General features: G+C 41.5%; 2 protein-coding genes across 9 annotated transcripts in view; both read right to left on the reverse strand.

Moving 5' to 3' along the window:
- The window catches only part of LOC147161511 (electrogenic sodium bicarbonate cotransporter 1-like), a 27,064-nt gene extending 14,700 nt beyond the window's left edge, over window positions 1–12,364 (reverse strand). For 2 of the 4 annotated variants that reach the window (XM_086097553.1, XM_086097554.1), the window contains exons 1-11: window positions 12,226–12,364; window positions 9,492–9,565; window positions 8,778–8,954; window positions 6,498–6,630; window positions 5,508–5,668; window positions 5,232–5,411; window positions 4,136–4,231; window positions 3,330–3,406; window positions 2,133–2,290; window positions 1,981–2,068; window positions 588–742 (exon numbers count right to left, since the gene is read on the reverse strand). In XM_086097553.1, coding sequence (XP_085953679.1) covers window positions 588–742; window positions 1,981–2,068; window positions 2,133–2,290; window positions 3,330–3,406; window positions 4,136–4,231; window positions 5,232–5,411; window positions 5,508–5,668; window positions 6,498–6,630; window positions 8,778–8,954; window positions 9,492–9,565; window positions 12,226–12,242 — 1,316 coding nt within the window. In that variant the 5' untranslated portion in view covers window positions 12,243–12,364. The remainder of the gene's footprint in view (window positions 1–587; window positions 743–1,980; window positions 2,069–2,132; window positions 2,291–3,329; window positions 3,407–4,135; window positions 4,232–5,231; window positions 5,412–5,507; window positions 5,669–6,497; window positions 6,631–8,777; window positions 8,955–9,491; window positions 9,566–12,225) is intronic. The other 2 variants (XM_086097555.1, XM_086097557.1) reach the window with 1 other exon arrangement.
- A 55-nt stretch (window positions 12,365–12,419) lies between these two features.
- On the reverse strand, window positions 12,420–18,814 carry dck (deoxycytidine kinase). Of its 5 annotated transcripts, none has more exons than XM_086097565.1 (8): window positions 18,551–18,814; window positions 18,230–18,302; window positions 17,924–18,039; window positions 16,263–16,459; window positions 15,568–15,715; window positions 15,321–15,436; window positions 14,483–14,582; window positions 12,420–12,560 (listed from the first exon to the last, which is right to left on the reverse strand). In XM_086097565.1, the coding sequence occupies exons 1-8, from the start codon at window positions 18,647–18,649 to the stop codon at window positions 12,549–12,551; spliced, it is 861 nt and encodes a 286-aa protein (XP_085953691.1). In that variant the 5' UTR covers window positions 18,650–18,814; the 3' UTR covers window positions 12,420–12,548. The 5 variants fall into 5 exon arrangements, with proteins under 5 accessions (XP_085953691.1, XP_085953693.1, XP_085953689.1 ...); XM_086097567.1 differs by lacking the exon at window positions 12,420–12,560 and adding an exon at window positions 13,220–14,073 and having other exon boundaries at window positions 18,636–18,814; XM_086097563.1 differs by lacking the exon at window positions 12,420–12,560 and adding an exon at window positions 13,220–14,073.
- Between the last annotated feature and the right edge of the window lie 83 nt (window positions 18,815–18,897).

Here is an 18,897-nt window from a genome sequence, read left to right on the forward strand (position 1 = left end):
AAAAAATAAGTGTAATCTCTCCGAAAAGTACTGAAATTAATATTTTTCAAATTCTATCGTGCAACCGTGCATTATTTTCAAAATCAAATCATCTGCAAGCAATTTGTTTTAAAAGCTTTGTTTTCTTGTGTAATTTTTTTACATTTTCAGTTTAACTGAATATTTTTTTCTGTCAAACATTTTTTTTCCGAAAAACAGGGGGAAACAATATTCAGGAAAACAGCAGGAAAAATTACTCAGAAAAACTCGAGTCGGAAAAAAGGGGGGAAAATATTTAATTAAAAAAAAAAAACTCATAAAAACAAAGCTCCCCCCAAAAAACTGCCGTACTAGTGTATTTACTGTTTGTCACTAAATTAAATGTTCAAACTGTGCGTTACGTTAAATCTAATTCAGATTTTTTAGTATAGTGCACTTTCATTTAACAATAAACTTGTATTTAACTTTTTTACATATGTAATCTGTATTTAAGATATTGGTAATTACATTAAATTAGTCCAGTTTTGGCGGCTGTCAATTTTTGCCATCCCCCCACCCTCCTCCCTTCTCCCCTCTCAGTCCCAATCCCCTTGCAAAAAAGTGCTCACCTCTTGTCTGAGGACGGCAGCGTCTTTGGCGGTTCTATCCTGATGTCGGGGTCCCACTCGCCGGGGGGCAGCACAATGACTTCGTCCAGGAACTCTTCGATGCCGGCCAGCAGGTCTTGCCGGTGCTTGGCCTTGTAGGCGATGTCGTGGAACACCTGGCGGAGGACAAACAAACGCGCAAATTTCCATGACTGGGAAAAAACATGGTTGTAAATTTGTTACTCAGTGTGTCACGCCAGTGGTCCAGGAAGGGGTGGGGGCCGAGCACACACGTGCAATCAAGATTTTCAACGAGCCTCTGGGGGGTAAAGTTTAACATGAGGAAATCCTGGAAAAGCGCTTCCTGTGCTGCCATGTTGACATAGGGTGCATTCTGGGAAGTGCAAAGGCCTACGTGGGAACGCAACATTCCTGACAGGACACTGACACGGCCACACTATTAAGTACATTTACATTGCATGGTTAAGTATGGCGCAATGACATTATTTTTTAGCATTTTTGAAAAGAGAGTGCTTAAATATATATACGTCAAATACATTTCAAAAAAATATTGATCTTAAAAATAAAAAATAAAGGTACTGAATTGTTGATTTTTTTTTTAAATATCATATAAATGCATTACATAAAAAGGAAAAATCATTTCTCAAAAATTTACTGAATTTATTCTCTTAAACATATACTAATTTTTTTATGCTACACGAATTTGTCTAAAAAATGCCTGTTAATTATTGAAACAATAAAAGGACTCAAATATATATATTTAAAAAAAAATATTAAATACATATTTTATATAGAACTGTTGTATAATTTATATCTAAGTAAAAAAATATTGAAAGGTTTAATTTGCCAAAATATAAACCTAAATATATTTAATTGCATGAAACCTACTTAAATTTACAAATATTAAATGTGTGACATTGAAAAAAAAAAAAAAAGTAATTCGGAACAAGAAATGTATCTTAAAAGGTATTAAATCCTAATTATTTCAATATTAAATAAGTTTCATCAAAAGCACAATTGTTTAATTTGTTAGTGTCAATAACTCGATTTCTCCAAAATATCATTCAAAGTTAAATATTTTAATGTCATTAAAGGAAAATTTGTATTTCTCAAAAAGATACAACAAAATCTGAGCTTTTAATTATTTGGGTATACTGTTTGTTTTTAAAAGAAACTATTTCCCCAAAAATAATTTGAAATGTATACTATTTAAAATTACAACTGTATAAAAAAATTGCAAGACATTTGGGATTACGAAATTTGATGCTAAAAATAAAATAAAACTTGATACATTAAAATAATGTCAACAGTCATTCAGCAGTAGTTTTTTTTTTTAACCTATTTTAGCTAGCTTAGCATTTAGTTAATCGCTAAATGTACATTGAGAACACACCTCATCTGACATCAGTGTGGCGATGGCTCTTCCGATCTCGTGGTAAGACTTTGCTTTTCCTTTCGGGCCGAGCAGCACAAAGAGGAACCTATCGCAGAACACAGTTAGCAATTAGCATTAGCATTCTAGCGCCAGGGTCATAAGGGTGGTACCTGGTGGGCACCGGAACCTCGGTGAGCGCTCCCAGCATGACGGCATGCTGCAGGCGGACAAACGCCACGAATGGCGTCTCCAGGAAGTCCACCTCGCCCACAAGCACGTTGGACGCTTCGGCGTCGCGGGGAAGCTTCTTCATAAACTTGTTTTTCAGCTGGGAGCAAGCAGATGATGGATTGGAGTGAGATCAAGCCAGTTCAGTTAAGTTTAACCCCTGACACTCACTTGTGCCGTCCTTACTTTTTTTTTTTATTATTATATATACCGTGAATTCAGTATATAGTTTTAGTTTTATATATTTTTTGTATTTAATTTTTGAATCCTATTTTTTTTTATATCTGTTTTTTATTTTCACTTTTATTTAGCCATTTTTGATCCTCCATAGAAGCCAGGCCTTGACATGTGAAAAGCAGATGAATGTGCTGGCTGTTCCGGGAAGGAAATGTTGTGAGACAGACAGTGAGTTTATTGTTGCACAGAGCAAACCTTTATCTATGATTGTTTGAGATTCTCACAGCAACAAATGAGAGCTTGGCGACCTTGAGAGATGGCAGGCGCTAAAGAGCTGGAAATGGAAACTCAGGACCACTATGAAGAAGACTAATTTTAGGTCCTGGTCTGATTTGGGATCATAGTTTTTTAAGATAAGCAAGTTTGGCACTGTTATTATTAACACATTCACTCCCAGCCATTTTCACTGAAGCAACCACCTTCGCTCCCAAAATCTGTTATACTGGATTTTGACCGATTTTGCAAGGCCCACAGAATATTGTGTTCTATTGCTATAAAAACATGGAATTTACCAAAATAAAGATTAGAGTGTCTTCTTCCATCAGGAAAAAAAAAGTGTATTTGTATCCGTTTCCAAGCAATTAGCATTAGAATATAGCTAAGTTTCATCAATATTCCCATTCCTGGTAAAAACACTGTAAAAAAAAAAAAGAAGCTTGTTGCAACATGGCCCTGGCTGATCTCTTATACTGTGTTGCCACCTGCTGGACGTTTTTTTGTAATAAATACCATTGCTTTAAGCCACCTCTTCATGTCAGAAGCTGCATCAAAGTCTTCTGTATGCTCTTTCTTACATTAAAAACAACAACATAAAAAACATGTATGTATACGTTTTGAGGAGTGATGGACAAAGTATTAAACATATCCAACTTCTGCGGAGGGCTTTGGTGGCACAACATTACCTGATCCTTCTCCGGCTTGTCCGAGAAGTCGCTCAGGCTGTTGGAGGTTAGGTTGCGATGGGCCGTGGTGGGACTACCTGCAGAGAGGCCGCGAAGGAGACCGTTAGGATACCGACAACAAAGCCCTTTTGGCGGCGCATTAAGAGAAACCAAATCCCTGGATGGAACCGAGAAAGAGGCAGCGGCAAAGTGGATGAGCGCAGCCAGAAACCTGGGCTAAAAGCAGCGAGGATTAAGCCTCTTGGGACGGACGCCAGGCGCTCGCTCATTCATGCCGCGGCGGCCCCTCATCTTACACGTCAGCAGGCTCGGCAAATTCCGAGTAATGCTTTCAATTAGCTCAGGAACGTTGTTAAATTTCGGTAAACGGTCGGGATTAGATAGAGCTCGACAGGTGCATCAGTTCTGGTTGATTGGGCTAAGATTCCAACACTCCAAAAATCTTTTCTTCTCGGAAGACTGTTAACTGTCAAAGATGAATAAAAAATCTCATGACTTCTAATTCCTCCTAATTGTCAGTGTCATGGCCGAAGTGGTCTGGAGTCGGTACTGACTGTTAAATTAGGGCATTAGGCAGGACTATGAGTGGCTGAGGCAGTAGTTTCAGATGATAAAAAGGTTGAAAAGTAGGTATTGGGCAACAGGATTAAAGCGCGTTAATGGCTCGAGTTACCCTCGCCGACTGTTAATCCACGACAAAAAGTAAATGTCAAGACCTTTTACAGACGTTTCAAGACTCACACAAATCTACGAAAAATATTTCAAGCGACTAAAGCCTGATTGAGATTCTCCACGACCTCACTTACAGAGGTATCCCATGCTGGCGCTCCTCAGGACATCGCAGGGGTCTTCCGGCTCGTGTGGGGATAAACAAGGCACCGGGTGCTCGGTGAGGTTGCGAGCTTTGACACCCCAGCGGAGGGCAGGAAGGCGGAGCCACAAAAGAGAAGGAAAAAATTGGGAAGCAGAAAGAAATGAGGAAAGGAAGTCATTAGTATAAAGAAGATAGAGCATAAAGTGTAAAGAATTGAAAGTTAGGTTGGATATACCAGTAGTCCCAAAAAACTAGCCACTGCTCATTTTTGTGTTTGTTTTTGGTGCAAATAAGTCTTTTTTTTCTTTTTCTTTAGAGCTCAGTATTGTTCATTCGGAAATGTCATCATCATTGCTCTTTTTTTAAATTTTTTTTTTTTTTTTTTAATATATATATATATTTTTTTTTGTGTGTGTGTGTGTGGGTGAGTATGTGTATGTGCGTGCGTGCGTGTATTTGTTAGCTCACCAGAAAACCTATTAGAAAAAATCTCATACCGTTCACCTAAACCGAACACCAGGAGACCCGAGGGGACCAAATAAGTCTTAACGGGGAAGTCAATCCCCCCAAAATTCTTGACAATGTTATTGTCAATGTATTGTAATTTATGCAGCAAAAATCCATCCATTTTTTGTTCATCTCAGGGGGCGGCCATTTTGCCACTCGCCGACGAGTGAAAATTGCATCACACCTGCTCAGGTCTCAGGGAGCAACCAATCACAGCTCGGCTTCAGAAAACAGGTGAGCTGTGATTGGTCGTCGGCCTGAGCAACTGTGATGTCATCTTCAGTCGCCAGCAAGTGGCAAAATGGCCGCCCCCTGAGATGAATAAAAACGACTGGATTTCGCTGCATAACTCATATTCCACTAACACAATATTAACCAAAATACCGTCTTTAGACTCGTGAGGCTGCATAGAACATATTATCGTCAAGAAATGTTTAAGCTTAACTTTTGACGATTAACTTCTTAAGTATGAAAGTTGAACTTTTTCTTAGTGTATATGAGCATTGGCTAGTCAAAGAGTTTTTTTTTTGGTTGTTTTTTTTGAGGGGGTGGAAGCACCCAGACGTTTTCTTTCGGAATACCATTCTCCTGGCTTGAAAAGAGCCTGCTCGCACTGGAGACACTTTTGCCGATGTCGGCGAGCGAGCGCAAGTTGGACTTCTTGGTCTGGTGGCGATGCCTGCGTAGCAGCGTGTACATGACCCGCTCCTTCAGATCCGCCTTCAGCTGACCGCTCTCGATCTGGCTGTCCGTCACCATCTCTGTTGCAAGCACACACAAAATAAAAGGGGAAATTTAATAAATACAAAAATAGCCGTGTCAGTTGTGCAACGTGGAGTAATCGCAACATGGCGTACCGACGACTTGCGGCAGCGAGGAGGCCTCCAGATCCAGCAAGATGGTGCCCTTCTCGATGCAGGTCTTGAGCTCCATCAAGCTGTGCAGAGACAGCGTGGCCACGTGAGGCTTGCTCCAGCGCTCGCCGCCCTTCTCCACCTTCTCCTCAAACTTGATCCATCTGAACGCACAGGGAGCCCAAAAAAAAAAAAAAAAAAAAAAAAAGAGAAGGTTGGAGCTAAAAGGACACAATCCCAATTTCAGAAAAGTATGCGTTGCATTGAGGCTAATAATGCGCTTATGAGGATCTCACTTGTAAAACATCCACACTTTAAATGGCATTGCATGCTTGAGGAAGAAATAAAATATAAGAAAAATTCAAACTGGATCTTTCCAGTCACCGGGATGGAGATCATTCATGATGTCACATGGCAGACGAGCGGGTAACACAGGTGGCAAGGATTCTTTATGAGAATCCCGCCTCAGATGTCAGCGGGCACAATAGGGCCGTTCTCCCGAGGCCCTGAGGCGGATTGGGTTTCCTGCGGGACATTGGGTTTCACTCGGCACCGCGCGCCGTCTTACGAGGGGAGCGCAACGGTTGAGGAGCTTTGTGATCCCGCCTATCCAGGTTGCGCCGTCAAACATTTGAGGCATCTTATTTGATTCTCAACATGTGTACACTTAATTAGGCTGAATGGAGCTGAATCAGTACGTCATGTTTTTTTTTTTTTTTTTAAATACAATACTTGTGAGTTTCTGCTTCTACTCATGTACAGAATGAGAGTACATTTGCCACCACTGGGAGTTTCTGCCTCTTTCCCGCTCCCACGGGGCAGGTACTACCGGTATTCATCTGATAAGAGCAGACCGGTAGTCCACCCGCCCGCCCGCCCCGCTACTATAATTTTTTAAGGGTTTCGTAACCACCTTGCTCGTGGCTCTCGGTGCCAAAACTCAAAATGAGACCCAACGCGCCAATGCACAGGGGCCGCAAGGAGATCCTATACCTGGCGGTCTCCTTCCACTCCATCTCCTGCCCATCGACCGCCAGCAGCTCATCCAGCTCTGTGAAGAGCTGCGGGGGAGGGGGCCCGTCATCTTCCTCGCCCAGGATGAAGCGGATCCTCTCCGCCGGGGAAACTAAAGACGAAGGAATGCAAGGAAAATCTGATTGCGGTTCACGTGTGTGTGGCGGGACGACATCATGAGATTGTGGTATCGGCGGGTGAGGCGGTCGTGTCGGGGAACGTTCAGGAATTCCGCACGGGAACCGCCAAGTGGCTGCACTGTCTCACAGTCATGATTCGTATCTTTGGGGGGGCAGGTTTCACGAGACCTTGTTTCAGGGGGGTTTGGTGCGAGCATCGGGGAGGTAATGTATCAGGTTACAAGGAAAGATCAGAGGGTTTTAAGAAGTTGTATCAGGGAGTTAGGAAGTAAGATAGGTAGTACCCGGGGGTGTTAGTCAGTAGGATCAAGTGGCTCGGTGGTCATATTGTAGAAATCTGGGAGTTAAGTGGAAGTGTCAGGGCTGGGTGTTCAGATCCTAAGGGTTAGGAAGCAGCATCTGGTCTTAGGTAGTAGCTTTAAGGGTTGAGAAAATTAGTATTTTCGGATTCAAGAATTTTTATTGTCATAGCAAGTTAGCAACATCCATTTCCACATGATGTGGCACTAAATCCGATAATGGACATCCCAAGTGTACGATAAATGAAACGATAAAGAAGAACCCGTGCATAACTTTGACAACAATCCACCTCCTCCTCCACTGCTACTGCTACAGTCCTTCGCTCTGCGCCCCTTTACTTCCTGGTTTCGTTTCCGCCAGAATGAATCAAAACGTAGGCGGTGATCACATTTGACTGTGCTTACAGAGGAGTTAACCTTGCCCCCCCCCCCCCCCCCCCCCCTCACAGGAGTATGGATACAAATAGTGTAAGAGATTGATCTTGAAAATGAATGTGGTTCTTGCTAAGAAAACAAAATGGCATTGTGACTGTACTTCAGTGATTGCAACCCAAGATCACATTTGAATCCACCAATCAGCTATTTTCACAAGCTGGGCGACAGGACACTCGCTACTTTTTTGTTTGACAAGCCCTTGTTCCGAAGAACTGCCGAATGTTTATACTTCCTTCTGAGAAGTCGTATGTGGTCGGACCAGGAGGGCGCGTCAAACTCGCGTCTCCTGCCAGATTGACGGGTGACTAAGAGTCTCGGTCACGTGTGCCACCGGCTTTGGTCCTGGCGCTCATTGATTAGAGCTCAGGCGCAAACTCGTTCAATGACACGGCACCGCGAGGATTAGCCCGAGGAGCGACTGTACAGGGAAAATTACACAACAAGGAGGAGTCGCGAGAGGCTCCAAATTGAGCTTCTAATCCCAACTTGCGACACTTGAGTTTAATTTAGCGGTAAAACACAGCCCCGATGTCAGAAACAAAAAAAAAGATACAGCAGGACTCTGTTTATGTTACTTAAGATACAAGCTTCCTTAACAGATTCCAAGGGACTAAAAAAAGGTAACAATTGGAGCCTGTTCCAAAATGCAGGTGTGTTTCCTTGTGTTAGGAGAACAAAAGAACCTTTCAAGGTACCAAACCAGAGACAAGATCCGGCGAGGCAGGGGGGCTTTAGATGAAGATAAAGCGACATAAAACCACAAAGAGTCTTCTTGTTGAGCGAGTCAACACTTATCAGTTCAATTGCAATCTCATGAAGCAGGTCCAATGGCCGTTAAAAAATCAATAATTAAAAAAAAAAGGTCACATTCAAAAAGAAAGGGGTGATAATAAAGGACATGACCCCAGGAAACTAAGATGGGAAAAAAGTGTTTTAAGCATCCTGTGGCACAAAATTATACAACTTTCTGCCATGGAGATGCTAGCACGGCTGTTTGCTAATAACCACTATCAGTTCTGCTTTTGACTTTAGAACATCACACGGTCATTTCCTGTAAAAAAAACCAACAATCCACTTTATATGGTAAATAACAACACGCACACAAACAAATAAATAAATCCATATCTTGTCAATCTCAGATTAATGCCGGTGTCATCACACAAAGCTTCCACAAAGACTCACGACATCTGGCGCCCTCTTGACAAAGTTGGGAGCTCTTGTGATTTCTTATGGGCAGAGATTTTTTTTTAATACCACCGATATAGGCAATTGTAAAAAAAAATTTTTTTTTAGACGGGATCAATTACTTAAGTTACCTGTCCCTAGCATCTCCAAAAAAGTACCAATTATTTGCTAACAAGCTAAGCGACAAAAGTGCGACTCACTGAGCGGCTTGAGGAGACTGCCGGCGGCGTCGTCCGTGTTTTCGCCATCCGACTTGTAACACTCCGCGCTGGGTTCGGCGCGCTCGCGCTTCTCCTTGTGGCTGGACTTGCGCCGGTGGTGTCTGCGGCGGTGGTAGCTCTTGGGAACGTGCACGCCGATGTACACTGTGTGGTGACCTGCCGAAACGACAAGACAAAACATTTGGTGTGAGGCGTCAATTTAAAATTGTATTTTTTAAACATGCGATGAAGAACAGCTAAGCTACGTGGAGGAATTTGTAACCACCAAGAAAGTGCCAAAATAATCCTAAAATGGCCGCTTCAAACCAAAATATTTTCTTGACAGTTTTTTTTTTAAACTTTTTCTACTCATCATAGAACTCTTGTTGCTACTTGAAACTTGTTCTGACCACGTGGAACTGAGCGAGCAGACTGGACATTTATGGACAATTTGTGATCAATTAATCTAAACTGACTTGGCGACGTTCAAATTCGAACTTCACAACTGTGAGGCCGACGAGCTAACCACGAGACTACCATGCTTGTCACTAAACTAAATGTTGACAATAATTGTTCCTCAGCAACGTTTTCGGCAGTGGTACTTTCCATTTTGTTTTCACCTGAGCGACAACAAGGTCAAGCTGCCAAGCGTACGTATGACACAGCAAACTTCCTGGTGAGGGCGCGGGGGAAAAAAACGAGGCGACTGCTCACCTTCCACTTCCTCTTCGTCGCACACGTGCTTGACAAAAGACGCCCCTCGGTCCAGGATTGCCTCATCCTCCACTCTGCAAAACAAAAACATGCTTGTTGTTATGTGTGAAGTGGGTATTTTGTCGCAGTTTGAAAATCGGTTATTTGGCTAATAGTGAAAAGAACAATCAAATTAAATGTGTTCAATTATTGTAGTATTAAGTATTAAATAACTTGGGAAAATATTTGTATATGTTATGTAGATAAATAACAATAATGATACAAATTTTAAAATTCAAATATTGCCAGTGACTCTGGTGGTCCAGTAGTTCCTTAATGACAACTAAATAATCAAAACATACTAATTCTTGTGCTCCCATGATTAGTGCCTCTGTGCTGTCTTTTTCAGTCCAACCTTTTCCAGCCACGGTTATGTTTTCTCAACGGCAGTCACTTCAATTTGTAAGAGGTACATGCCATGCAGGGGCTTGTCTTTCCATGACAGCCCATCTGGCTCCTTCTCAGCCCATCTGGCTCCTTCTCCTGAGTGGGCTTTCGTTGCCTAAGGCATTTACTATGCCGGTTGTCCCTGCAGGCCATTTTCTTGACGCATTCTCGGAGGCCTGTTGTTTCCTCCTGGATAGCGCCAGTGACGTTCACTAGTCCTCGGCCCCGCTCTTTCCGCTTTGTGTATGGCCTCAGGATGCTGGACTCAGGGTGGAACCCTCCGTGCATTTTAAGAAGCTTTCTTGTCTTGGTATAGCGACTTGAGGCAGTTATCACCATCAAGTCACAAATATACAAGTGATGATGTGACACTTCCACCCCCTCAATTGGCCCTCAGAGAAAGTGCAGAACCCTGAGGGCCAGCAAGAGGCTCAGGTTGCAGCCTTAAGAAGACAGCAAAGTTCTGGTGGTGGATCGGCCAGAATTACCGGAACGGGACGTAAACACACGAACGTGGAAAAACACGTTCATATGCGGAAAAACACGCTCATATGCGGAAAAACACGCAGTTACACACGGAAAAACACACCCACACACTCCTCTCTCATGACACTCACTGGCTGAGACACGCCTCTCTGTCACACAAACTCTCATGTTGACATTACCTCTCATTCACACACTTACCCCCCATACTCTTTCATATAAACATACCTCTCATCCAGAGACACTCCTCTCACACACTATGTTCTCACTTAAGCTCACGCCTCTCTTTTTGGATCCTCTCACATAAACACACCTCTCACAATAAGCCACTCTGACATTCACACACATCTCACATGTGACACTCTCACGTCACGTGCACCCCTTTCTCACAATCAGTCGCACACACTTTTTTTTTTTTGCGCATGAAAGCATAACACAGATAAGATCCATCGAGAGTGCGCAAATCTTCCTTTGATCTTATCTTAATACTCTGTGACCTCTTCCTCGTTAGAGTCCGGATCATCATCATCGTCATCTGCTCAGGGATCAGAGATGGCGTGACGCCCACCAGATAATATCCCTTGACTTCACTTTTTCATTGACACTGGCCGAGAGATATTCAGTTCACAATTGCATTACAGTGAGAGCCATCCTTACATACTACCATGACTAGTAGTAAAATGTTAACAATTTTATGTCACTAGTAGCACGCAGTAGTAAACTAGTGCACAGTTTCGCCTCACTAGTAACATGTAGTTGCCCCCCTGCTACTATGCCAAAGTTGTCCCACGAGAGAGGAGAAAAACTACTCGTAGCTGTACCTTAGGCTGGCAATCGACTTGTATAATACTTGCAGTTTAGTTTGCAGTTAGGGCACTACTAGTGCATGACAAGTCAAGGCCCTACAGGCTACAGCAACTCCGTAGCAAAAAGTTTAACTGTGTACTAGTAGACCAAAAGTAGCAGCAGTAGTGGAAAAAGCCTTGTGTGCTGAATTGTCTTACTAAGGAGGAAAAAGCATATTAGTAAGCTGGATAACGATATCATAAATGTTCAAATGGTTTTTATTCGATATTCAGCTTTGGTTCATGGTCCTAACTGGTGGCGGCATTTAAAAAAAATCCCCTTGTTAATATCTAATGTTTCTCTAGTAAGCTATTACTGGTATCTTTCAGATAGCTGATGCCGTTTCACCACACGAGTAACATGTTGTCCAACGAGTGAGCATGAAGGTCGTACAGTGGTTTAAAAAAACAAACAAAAACAAAACAGACAGACGTTCTACGAGTGCACTCTAGTCATTCTACCAGTTTTCTGGCCTGTTTTACTAATGAGGACAAAGAGCACACAAGCACATGAACCTTGAGCTGGATATCAAGGATATTGAATAGTAAAACACTATTTAAGGTGAACTGTGCTAGTTGACAAATTGCTACTAGTAGATTATAAGACTATACTAGTTAACATCTAGCCCTTTACTAGTAGTACAAAACTGCTTTTAATAGAACACACAATGAACAATTTGTGAAGAGGCAACACGTGGTAGAAACTGACAAAACGTGCCCCCTCTCACTTCCCCCAACCCAACCATATCTCCGTCTCCCTCCGGGGGGGCGCGCCCCGGACGTCGTGCGCGCCCCGGACGTCGTGCGCGCGCGCGCGCGCGCTCCCGTCTCTCCCGCGCCTTAATACACGCTGACAGCTCATCGCAAAACCGATTAGCGACTCCTTTAAGTCCATGTCATCATTCAATATTACGAACACGTCTAAAACGTAAAAAGTTGGGAGGGCGGTAAACTTTTTCGAAATGTTTCGGCGAACTTACTTCTTCTCCGAACTCATGGTCGTGTCTTCTTCTACTTCTGACTTGGGTGGAGGCGGACGACGAGCCGACGTGTAACCGAGCTGCAGTGGCTGGGAAGCGCGTCCGAGCCGGTGAGTTGGCGGTGGTCGGTCGGGTTGAGGGAGTGCCTCACAGGTGGCGTCCAGGTGTCATCGTGGTCGGCGGAGGACCACACGCGCACACACACACACGCACAAAAAGTGTCGCCCGCGTGTTCTCGCGGCTGGTGGTGTCTCCTTTGGAAACATTTAAGTGCCATCCCTCCTTCTCAGTGACGTCAGTCAGATGGGGGCGGCTCCCCTGAGTTACTCCCCCACCTTTTCACGCACATGCGCAAACACACACACGCACACCTCTGTCAATATTTAAAACGGTTTGTATTATAATAATAAAAAATTTACAAGTCAATTTCAAGCAATGGAAAAAAACCGAGCATCTTTTAAGCGTTTTAACACGCATTACAAAATGTTCTTCAGTGGACCACCGAATAGCTTGGCCTCAGGAAAGTCAATTTAGCTTAATGCTAGCAAACAATGCAAAACTCCATTAAAAGGCAAACAAATACAAACTGTTTCGCACCGTTATAAACCTTTAAGCAATTGATAGCCTATTTGAAATCAACACATGTACACAATTACAGTATACTCACAGGCATATTCTTTCCCTTCTGCAAAGAATTACCGAAATGTGAGCGTCTTCATTAGACTGCCCCCAAGTGGCCAAGGCGCACACACCAGAAAGAGCAGCAAGATGGACGAAATTATGATGCACAAACTGCTTAAATTCTCCAGATTTTATTTGTCACTAATAAATATTTTTACCAAGTACAATATAAAGATAGTCAGTTATATGGCTTCACTGCTGTTTTTATATCCTTATAAAACCTGTTTTCATAGTAAATAAAGTTACTTTTATTATTATAGAAAATGAATCATTATTTAAGACATCTTAAAATTCATTCCAAACAATTGGGAGCATTTTTCAAATTGTTTACATTGTGGTCGTGTTTTATTGGATAACGCAGTACAAAATGGAAAATAAATCTTTAAATTTCAGGTCAAAAATTTTAATTCATAAATTCAAATGTACAATATAAAAATATAACATTGTGTTTCAAGAGGGGATTGTACTGTTGTTTACTTTTTTGTGCTTTATATCGTGTGTATATATACAATTATTGAAGACATTTCAAAAAGTCAATTAAAATCAGCTATGTCAGGATGACTGGCGCCATCTGCTGGACTCGGTTATTAATCACTGAAACAACATTTTTAATACATCTGCCAAGGAAGTTATTTCTGCAACGCAGTACACAGACATCTTATTAAAACCTTTTTTTTGTCAATCCTTAAACACAACATTGAGCTGCAACTATTAGTCCTTGTATTCTGAGGACAACTTGGCTAGCATTCATATATATTAAAGTTGTAAAAATAAATATTGTATATAATGTAATATGTTAAAAAAACAAAACAAATTTGCCTATTTTTTGTTCACTGATTACTTTGTCAGTTATATTCACTTTTTACAATTGGAAGGCCATTCCCCCAACATTCAAAATGTTTTGGCGTATTTAAATCCCGTGTCTTTCTCTTCATAGGAAACCAATGGAAGGTTTTATTTCACACGTAGAAGTTTATTTCAGCCTATGAGCCACACAAACACTAATATAAATAGTACACACAAGTGGTTAAAAAAAAATGCCACTGTAGCAGCAATTCGTGGTTTAAAAAAAAAAATAAGGAAAAAAAATACAAATAATAGCACTTTTTCCCTTTCCCCTTTTGCCCCGTCTGCGGTTTCTCATAAGGTGCTCAGGAACTCTTTCACCTGGAACACAGTTTGGATTTTCAGTTGGATCGAATCCTCTACATACACACTGTCATTCATATGGGGCAAAATGTGTGTGAATATGTGTGTGTGTGGTCATCAACAAAAGCACCACATGATGTGGGGCGTGTCACTCAGTGAGAGCGTTGGTGTGACGAGATTTTTGATTTTAACCAGTGTCTCCCCCTTTGCTTTTAGAAAAATTGAATGACCAAGGCATTATCATCAACAAGCTCTATTTTCTGTTTTTGTAAAAACACCAGCAGCATTTTCCTTTTACATGTGCAAACGGCAAAAATGCATTCTAATCGCAAAAATATTTGTTGTGAACATTTTTATTTTAAGGCCAGCTTTATTTGGATAAACAAACCGTGACTTCAAATGTTGTCATCACCTCCTCTTATCTTACCTTCTCCATCATGTCGGCACTCTTGCTCTTGTTGCCTTTGAACTCATCTGTGGCGTCCAGCGTCAGCACCGGCACATTGGCCAGGTACTCAAAGTCCATCCTGCGCGACCAGAAGGGTTAGAGTCGGCTTAGACCGACAAACTACTGTACAGTTTATAGGGATAAACAGATTATTGGTGTTAACATTCAGCATTTTGACAAATATCGGTATCTGCCTTTTTAAAATAAATAAATAAATAAATATATATATATATATATAAATATATATATACTTACACATATATACATACATATATAAATATATATATATATATATAAATAAAAAAAATAAAAAAAATAAATAAATAAATATATATATATATATATATATATATATATATATATATATATATATGTCGTCCGATAATAGATCAATTTAAAACTGTGTTTACTTCAGGGAACTATTTATTTACATTTTCAGTTAACTTTATAAGAGATACTGTCAACCTTGGAAACTCTGCACCTTATGTGTACATGTAAATGCAGTTCAGATTTATGTGCTAGCAATTTGGGGGAAATAAACAAACTTTTCGGACAGTTGAGTAGATAATATAAATATAAATAGAGAGACACACACACACACACACACACATATATATATACACACACTCAAGAACGCACACATGTAGAGCCAGATCACATGGGATCTCTTCCAATCCTCCCTCGGGTTTCATGAAAGGCGCTCTTTCTCTGGCAGGCGCAAAACGTGAGCGCACGAGGCGAGCTTGAGCCCCCTCGTGTAAACATGCCAGACGGGGAGGGGTTGGAAAGGGTGTGCGGGTGTAGAATGGGGTCTCACGTCATGGTCTTGTGCTGCAGCCAGCTCTCGTGTTTGACGTGGAGCTTCTCCAGATACTCCAAAGGGATTTCCTGTTCTTCCTCACGGCCGCGCAGGTGGAGCCTCTCCATGCACTTCTACACGTACAGAAAAAGGGGGAAGAGAAAAAAGTGACTCCAACTGCTGCAGATGAATTCATTTCTTGTCTAATAAAGATGATTGTGATTCTGAAACGAAACGTGAGGAAAGGGGCTCGTTGCAAACGTACCTCCGGGGGGACCCTCAGATAGATGATACCGTCCAGCTCGATGTGCCGGTCAAACTGGCTGTGCAGCCAGCTGTGCCAGTCCTGGTAGATGGACCACTCAGTGTCGTTCAGGCACTCGTTCTCGTAGAGGTTGGCGGCAAAGATGTACCTGACAGACAGTAGGTATCGCTTGTAGTTAATAATATGGATTCAGCTCTCAAATATTTTTAGAATACCTACCATATTTTCAAATCCATTAATCGGATACAAATGTATTTTTATTTTTTGAACACTAATGTGATATGAGGTGCAGATATTGTTTCTGTCCACTTGGGGTCACCATCCTCATGTTTCAATGTCGTTTCTGTGACTGTGTGTGTGTGTGTATAGCTTTAAAAGGTGGGACCTGGTCTGGTGAGTGATATGGGTGTCAGTGAATGAGAGTGAAGAGTTTACTGGCTAACCTGCTGGCTAACATTGATACGATAACTTCTGTGTTTACAACTGCAGGCATGCTGTTGTGGTACACATTGCGTTTTTTTGTGTGTGTTTTTTTTAAAGGGTAAATTACCTAATTAGACATCACCACATTATTTCTATACTGAATTAGTTATTTCTATACTGGAAAAAAATATTATTTTACGATTTTAATTCTTTATTTCAAAGAATTGTCGCATCACTGGCAAAACTTGAACTTTACAGGTACCACGTCATACCTGTCGCTGTAAATGGAGCGCTCAAAAAACTGCACGGGGTTCTCGGCCTCCCGCAGCTTGCCGTTGGCCGAGCGGATCTGGGCGCGCACGCGGCTGATGCAGGCGAAGCTCTGGAAGGTGTACGCCCAACGCTCCGGCTTGTCGTACATCATCTTCAGCACGTTGCCGCCGCTACGCTGCGATGACGTCAGCTCCTGCTGGGCGGAGGCACACTTAATTGTAATATTTTATTTTCTCAGACACAGATTTATTGTCATTCAAAACATAACATCCCAGATGTGTCACCGAACAAAATGTCAAAAATGCTCAGCCTGAAATAAAAACACAGAATAAAAAAAAAACTATACAGTAAATAAAAAAAATAAGAATAACAAATAAAACCTTGAATTTAAAATAACAATACAATTGACATTTTAGGGAGAGTTTTAACTCTTTATATATTGCACTTGTCCCTTTCATTTTTTATTTAGCAGTCTTATGGCGGTTGGATAAAAACTCTTCAAGAATCTAGCAGTTTTACACCTCAAACTCCGATGAAATGAAAAATGTAAAAGCGCAAACAAACGATTAACAAGGTGTTTTTTTTTAATATTCAGCACTACTTACCTCAAAATTATTGTCTTTTCTGAAAATGGCTGGCATTGAAGTAGTGATTTAAGTAGTTATCAATAAAATACAATTTGCAATTGTATTTATATTGTATTCATGAACACATTAATCTAAATGTTTATGAATGTTAGATTTAACGCATAGAAGACGTGGAATCTGTAAAGCTGTCATTATTTGTGGGTAAAAAGACTTCAAACATAATAATAATAGTATTGGAAATTATATACAAAGTCTGATAAAGTGCGTGTGCTTTAAGTGAGGCTCATTTCGCGATTGCAGTTGGAATGTTGAATGGGGTGTGTGACCAGCGATGTGCAGCGGAAATGTGGACAGATGGCAGCTGCACTCTAAATACAGATGAAGACGCTCCCAGTTATGCTCAGGCACCGATGGATGGCGTATCCATGTCCATTTCATGTCATATCCATGTTCACGCTAAGTAATATTTCAAAGTTGGATAGGAAGAGCTATTTTTTCTTGACCTGAAATGATCCAGAGGTATGGGAATCAATAATAATAAATGAATGAATAAAAAGCCCTTGATTATTTTGTTTGTTTTCTGTCCATCTAATTACACAGCAGTGTTTTCTTTTTGACCATCTTTAGAACATCCATTTGGCCGAAATTCACCTAAAATAGCGCTATGCAGCAAAGGTGTGGTGTGGTTGAACATTTTAGAGCTTAACTATACTCTATATTGTTAAATTATATTTAATTTTGGTGTGTCAGTATTACAGTAAAATTCAACTGGCAGTTGTAAAATGGCTCTGGAGGCTGGACAAAATACATTACAGTGGACCATGCCGGGAATAGTGATAATCCATGAGTAACCGTCACCCCCTAAAAAATTTGTAATTGCCTGGATTTGCCACAAATGGCTTTACTTTGGTCTAAAAGGAGCTATTTGGCTGACCCCAACATAGTTACTTGACACCAGACCTGCACAAAAACCACGAATATGTAAAATGTTCAGGTAGTAACAGCGGACAGGTTAAAAAGAAATAGCAAACGGGTGAATCCACGAGTCGCGAATATGCGGGGGAACAATCTACCTCAAATTCGTTGCCGCTTGTTTGCACGTTGCACCACCTGGCGATGGGCTCTGGTACTACCTCCCAGTCGGCGCACTCTTGCTCCAGAAGGCGGACTAAGGTCGACTTTCCCGCCGCTGCAATACCCCCCAAAAATATAAATAAAAAGCAGTCAATAAGTCCGTTTGCAAACATATATGAGCTACGTTAGGTTGTCGGTTTGCTGGCCGTTGTTTTAGCTTTGCATAGAGGAGCTTGGCCCCATTTGCGTCGAAAAGTAACAACTTCTATAACTACAACACATTTGTTTAGTTTAATTGCACTGACCGATGTTGCCTTCGATGGAAATCCGCTTGATCCTCTTCTCCATTGAGTCATTCGTGGGATCGGAGCGAGGCCTCTTCGGGGTTGAAGACATGTTTAGGTTTAGGTTACCGATAAAAGACATTCAAATCTATCGTAGCGGCGTGGAAGTGGGATAACGAGTGGAAATGCGCGTTCGTCAAAATTCGGCGGGGAGCAACAGCGTCAACAACCCGGAAGTAATACGTCAATCCGCACGTCATGACAAGCGAAACCCGACATGAGTGAGAATTCCCTTAAATTCTTAATCGATAACATCATATACAATCTATTACAACTTTATACCTTTCCATGTTTAAAATTGGAGTAATTATTCGAAGATAGAACGTGGGAACTGTCAACGAGGAAGAGCATCCTAGAAAAACAGCACCTCAGACAAAACATCTTTGGACGTCCTCTCTTCACTTCCGCCCAGAAGTGTAGTCACATCAGAGCGAAATGTTGTAAAGGTTAAACGGCATTGTAAATTATAAAATGGTATAGTGTACAGTACGAATGTAAACTTTCCTATGCTGACAGTTATTCGCAGATACAATATGGTAACCGCCTCGGACGTATACCTGAAAAGTAGTACAGTACACTCTTCCGACAATAAAAGTGTCGTCACTTCCGCCCAAGCCGATTTCAAAGCG

This window comes from Leptonotus elevatus, chromosome 15 (assembly GCF_054856555.1).
Source record: "Leptonotus elevatus isolate MCC_2025b chromosome 15, RoL_Lele_1.0, whole genome shotgun sequence".
Lineage (NCBI taxonomy): Eukaryota > Metazoa > Chordata > Actinopteri > Syngnathiformes > Syngnathidae > Leptonotus > Leptonotus elevatus.